The sequence below is a fragment of the Propithecus coquereli genome, unplaced genomic scaffold (genome assembly GCF_000956105.1).
Source record: "Propithecus coquereli isolate 6110/MARCELLA unplaced genomic scaffold, Pcoq_1.0 Scaffold122, whole genome shotgun sequence".
In the NCBI taxonomy this organism is placed as follows: Eukaryota; Metazoa; Chordata; class Mammalia; order Primates; family Indriidae; genus Propithecus; species Propithecus coquereli.
The window spans coordinates 3,462,266-3,467,064 of record NW_012136303.1 but is presented as its reverse complement, the minus strand read 5'-3'; the positions used below and the strand labels follow the sequence as shown (position 1 = coordinate 3,467,064).

Below are 4,799 nucleotides of genomic sequence, written 5' to 3'. Positions count from 1 at the left end.
TCAGGCCCCCTCTCCATGAAAGTATTTGAGTTTGTAGCCCTTGGTATAAGTATGGGAAATAGAGCCAGATGGACTTGTTAGGCTAAGAGAAAAACAGTGTATTCTATGCAAATTACCTTGTAGTATTCATGTCCTTGGAATATCTGCAAGGAGTCCACTTTCTTAAGTTGTCCTGGAGAAATTAGCTTTTGGTTGATTTCAGTCCAAAGCAATGCTATCCAATAGAAATAGGATATGAACCAGAAATGTGAGGTGCAGAATTTAAGATTTTCTAGTAGCCACATTAAAAAAAGTAAAAAGAAACAAGTAAAATTAATTTTAGTAACACATTACCTGATATACCAAAAATATTCTAAAATATAATCAATAGAAATATCAATGAGATAGTTTACATTTGAAGACTGAACTAGGTGTTTAATATTTGCAGCCCATCTCAATCACACTGGTCACATTTCAAGTGCTTATGTAGCCACATGTGGTTGATGGGTACTGTGGCCAATGCAGGCCTGAAATGTTGTTTTTGGGCTTCTTCCGTTACAGCTATTGCTTTACTACAGGAGAAGGTTCTAAGAGTGACCTTGGTTACTAGCCACAGATTTTTAATAACCTCATGAATAAGCATTTAGAGGAGTACCAGGTAAAAGCCAGTGACTTAGTATATATCTGTTGAGTATTTCTTGTGTGTACATAGTTATTGAGTGATATTGTGGACACATGCTGCTTTGGCCTTACAGGTGTGACCCAGAGGGCTTGGTGTTTCCTTTGGTGGCCTTGACGATTTGTAGGACAGAGCAGGTTTTAATGGGTTTGCGAGTGTGGCATTGGTGAAACATGGTGTACAGATGGACTCCAAGATAGCATTCTTTTTTAAGCTGTTTTGACTTCCTTTCCTTCTCGGTCACTAATGCTTCCAGGCATGTGGTTAGAAAGATCATGGAACTGAATCTCTGAGGTAGCTTCCTACTGCTAGGGGTTGATCAACTCTTGCCTTTCTGTCCCCTGCTTATACCCCGCTTAGGGGCTGTTCCAGGAAAGACAGCAAGCCCCAGCAAAAGCAGGGATTGGGGAGAGTGAGGGAAGCAGAGTATGTAGCTTTGCGGGATACTGGGCAATAGTAGTACTTTATGGAAATTTTATTTTTGAAAGTGATTTCTGTGGTTGATAAAGGAATAAATAAATAGTGAAAGGCCGTTGAGAACTGTGATTCTGGTTTGGTGTGTTCAGGACATTGATGTTGAACTTTGAATTTAGGGCTTTGACAAAATTGTCCTGGTGGGTCCTAGTCACTTCTCCTCATCTCTGGATGCTTCTTGACTGCAGGTTATGAAGGGGAGCTTCCTTCCACCCTGGGATGAGACTTGATCCCCCTCTGTTATGTTTGGCTTCTTCATTAGGCCACAGGGAAGCTAGATGAGCTGTTTTTGCTTCATGTCGTTTTGTTTGTTTTGCTTTTTTAGTATTTGTTTTTGTTTTTTGAGATGGAATCTCGCTCCGTTGCCCCAGCTAAGAGTGCAGTGGCGTCATCATAGCTCACTGCAACCTCAGCCTCCTGGGCTCAAGCAATCCTCCTGCCTCAGCCTCCTGAGTAGCTGAGACTACATGCATGCACCACCACGCCTGGCTGATTTTTCTATTTTTTGTAGAGATGGGGTCTCGCTGTTGCTCAGGCTGCTCTCCTGAGCTGAAGTGATCCTCCCGCCTTGACCTCTCGGAGTGCTAAGATTACAGGCGTGAGCCACCGCACCCAGCCCTGTTTTGCTTTTTTAAAGAGACAGGATCTCGCTATGTTACTCAGGCTGGCTTCAAACTCCTGGGCTTAAGTGGTCCTCCTGCCTCAGCCTTCGAAGTAGCTGGGACCGTTGGTGGGCACCACTGCACCTGGTTTGCTTCTGTTTTTGCAGCTGTACATTCAGAAGATTGGACTAGATGACTTCTGTGGTCCTTTCTGCCTCTCAGAATTCCCTGCTGCCCAGATTGTTCTCAGCAGCTGCACCTTTGATTTCCTGGCTTGACTTTCTCTGCTGCTCTGTGGCCCTAACCTATAAATACAGGTTTTTATGAGGGTTTCATGGTGCGTGATATGCCATGCAATTTGTATTCAGTGAGAGTTAAATTGAATTCAGTTGTCATAGATTTGAATGTAGTACACTGAAATGAAGATGCACTGTGGTTAAGTACACACAGGACTGTGAGTGTTATGACATTAATTGCTATTGGCTAGATAGAGCCCTGGCCTAAGCACTGAAATTTATTTCTTTATAACCGCTTTATGGGGAACAGAGCCTCAGTGGGGCTCGTGGAAGATCATACCTCCCTTTCCATTGGCCTCCACACGCACCCAGTTGGACTTGACTGACCAGTTCCTTGGTTAAGGACTCAATTTATGATTGTCAGCTACCTTGCTGGGCTGTGTTGGTGGATTCTACTTCTTTATCTGTCTCAGGCTTCCCTAGTTTTTTCTCCCTGATCCTCTCTTAGTCCTTGAGAAGTTCCTGCATGTTTCAAGGTGTAGTCTGCACTTTCCTGGGAGCTATTATAGTACAGGTTGCCATGAACAAGTCCATACTGTTTATCTGGGCCTGAAGAAAAGTGACATTAAACTGCACTGGTTTTTGTCCGTGTTGGAGTTTGATCAAAGACCACATCTCCTTTTGGGTAGAAGTCTGTCTGATGTTTTGTTGTTGCACTAATGCCAGGTATCTCACCCTTTTTAATGTCTTGCACAGGTCAACGTATTGAAACTTACTGTCGAAGACTTGGAGAAAGAGAGAGATTTCTACTTCGGAAAACTAAGGAACATTGAATTGATTTGCCAGGAGAACGAGGGGGAAAATGACCCTGTATTGCAGAGGATCGTAGACATTCTTTATGCCACAGATGTACGTGTTGACATAAGGATATTTTCTATTTTGCCACCTAAGAGAAAATAAGTTTTATCTAACAGGTTTCAGCAAACTCTGTGCTGATGCTTGTCATGTTCCAGTGTAGCATTCATCAAGAGACTTCATCTTTGACTGGGTGCGGTGGCTCATACCTGTAATCCTAGCACTTTGGGAGGCCAAGGTAGGAGGATCGCTTGAGCCCAGGAGTTCAAGACCAGTCTCAGCAACAGTAAGACCTTGTCTATACGAAAAATAGAAAAATTAGCCAGGTGTGGTGGGACACATCTACAGTCTCAGCTACTTGGGAGGTTGAGGCAGGAGTATTGCTTGAACCCAAGAGTTTGAGGCTGCAGCGAGCTATGATGACACCACTATACTCTGGCCTAGACAGTAGAGTGAGACCCTGTCTCAAAAAAAAAAAAAAAAGGAAAAAAGACTTTGACCCCTTAAAATCAGCCAGAGGGTTACTCTGCTCAGCTTCAGCTTCTGCCTTGAGGTCTATGAGCCTTTGAGGAAGAAATAGGACAGGGAGGAGGTGGTTGGCTTGCCCATCTCCTGTAGTTTGTGGCCACTAGTAGGTGGTGAGTGTCACAAAGTGCTGTTAGCCAGAAGTACCCCCCAACCCCCACTCTATCCCGTGCAGCTTGGACCTCTCAGCATGAGGTGCTGCATCCATTTTATCAGCGCCCCAGCCATGCCCTGCAGAACCAGGCACGTGGTCCCTTTTTCGATGTCTATTGCCTACAGCTGTCAGGGTGTGCCTTTGCACCTCCCTCCCAGGAGCTTGCCTGTTTCCTGTTCTTTCAGAGTACTTTGTGATCAGGTTTCTTTGGATCCATGTTGATTATACAGCCATATCTGCAGATGTTAATGATGACATGTTAGCTGATCAGGGAAGACTGATTTTTTTTCTGGATTTACGACTTGGTATCTTGTGTCCACTGTTCAGTGGTTGTATTTATGCTACTTCTGCATGCCTAGCAAGGTCAGTAGGATCAAATTACAAACTGTAGCATGTGTAACATTATACAAATATAAGGTAATACTAATGCTGTTTTTATCACTGTCCTCTAGATATATCTTGTGAATTTTGGGGGATTAAGATTAATGGCTTTTTAGTTGGAAAAAAGTTGCTAATACGTTGAATAAATTCTTATTTAGGGCTCACTCTGCCAGATAATGAAAACAAAGATGATGAAGATAGAGGGGTTCTTAGTCTAGTCTGAGTATTATTTTAGAGGAGTTAGATCTTAAGTGAGTTCAGCCATCGAGATTTAGTTAAAAAAAAAAAAAAGATGGTAGTTGAAGGAGAAACTTAATTTTTAAAGTAGAGTAGCGTTGTCATTTCCTGCTATAAGTATATGCCAGCGTGCTGTGGAGTGAGGATGAGGTGGGAGTCACAAATCTGCTTTTTCCTTACATGCTCAGTTTTCCCATGCCACTAACATTGGGTTGGTCTTGCTATTGTGGGTATTTGGGGGAAAGCAAGGCTCCTAAGTACAATCAAAGGACATTGTAAAGGAAAAGCTGGTTATGTAGGCAGTTTGTTGAGAGGAGATGGTAGAGTACTGAACTTCATGGGAGACTTCAGGGATTTTTTGAGGATAAATTTTCTGTCTTTTTAAAGACAACTTTATTGAGGTATAATTGACATGTAATAAGCTGCACATATTAAAAATGTACAGTTGATTATGTGTGAAATCATCACCATAATCAAGACATTGTACATATCCATCACTTCCAAAAGTTTGAGGGTAAATTTGATTGTGCTCAGTTTTTACCTTATGTGGGATGTGATTCTACTGTCCAAGAAATAAAATAGTGGTCACCTGGGCTGTGTGATTAAATGCCAACTGTGTGGTAGAGCCAGGAAGAACCACTGACTTTGAGAGGCTTTAAATATGAGGAAAGTGAGTT

The 4,799-nt window shown here is 42.6% G+C and overlaps 1 protein-coding gene across 1 annotated transcript in view; it reads left to right on the top strand.

The window, feature by feature from the left end:
* Nucleotides 1-4,799, top strand: part of MAPRE1 (microtubule-associated protein, RP/EB family, member 1) — a 35,810-nt gene that overhangs the window by 24,717 nt on the left and 6,294 nt on the right. The window contains exon 5 of the mRNA XM_012665719.1: nucleotides 2,721-2,879. Coding sequence (XP_012521173.1) covers nucleotides 2,721-2,879 — 159 coding nt within the window. The remainder of the gene's footprint in view (nucleotides 1-2,720; nucleotides 2,880-4,799) is intronic.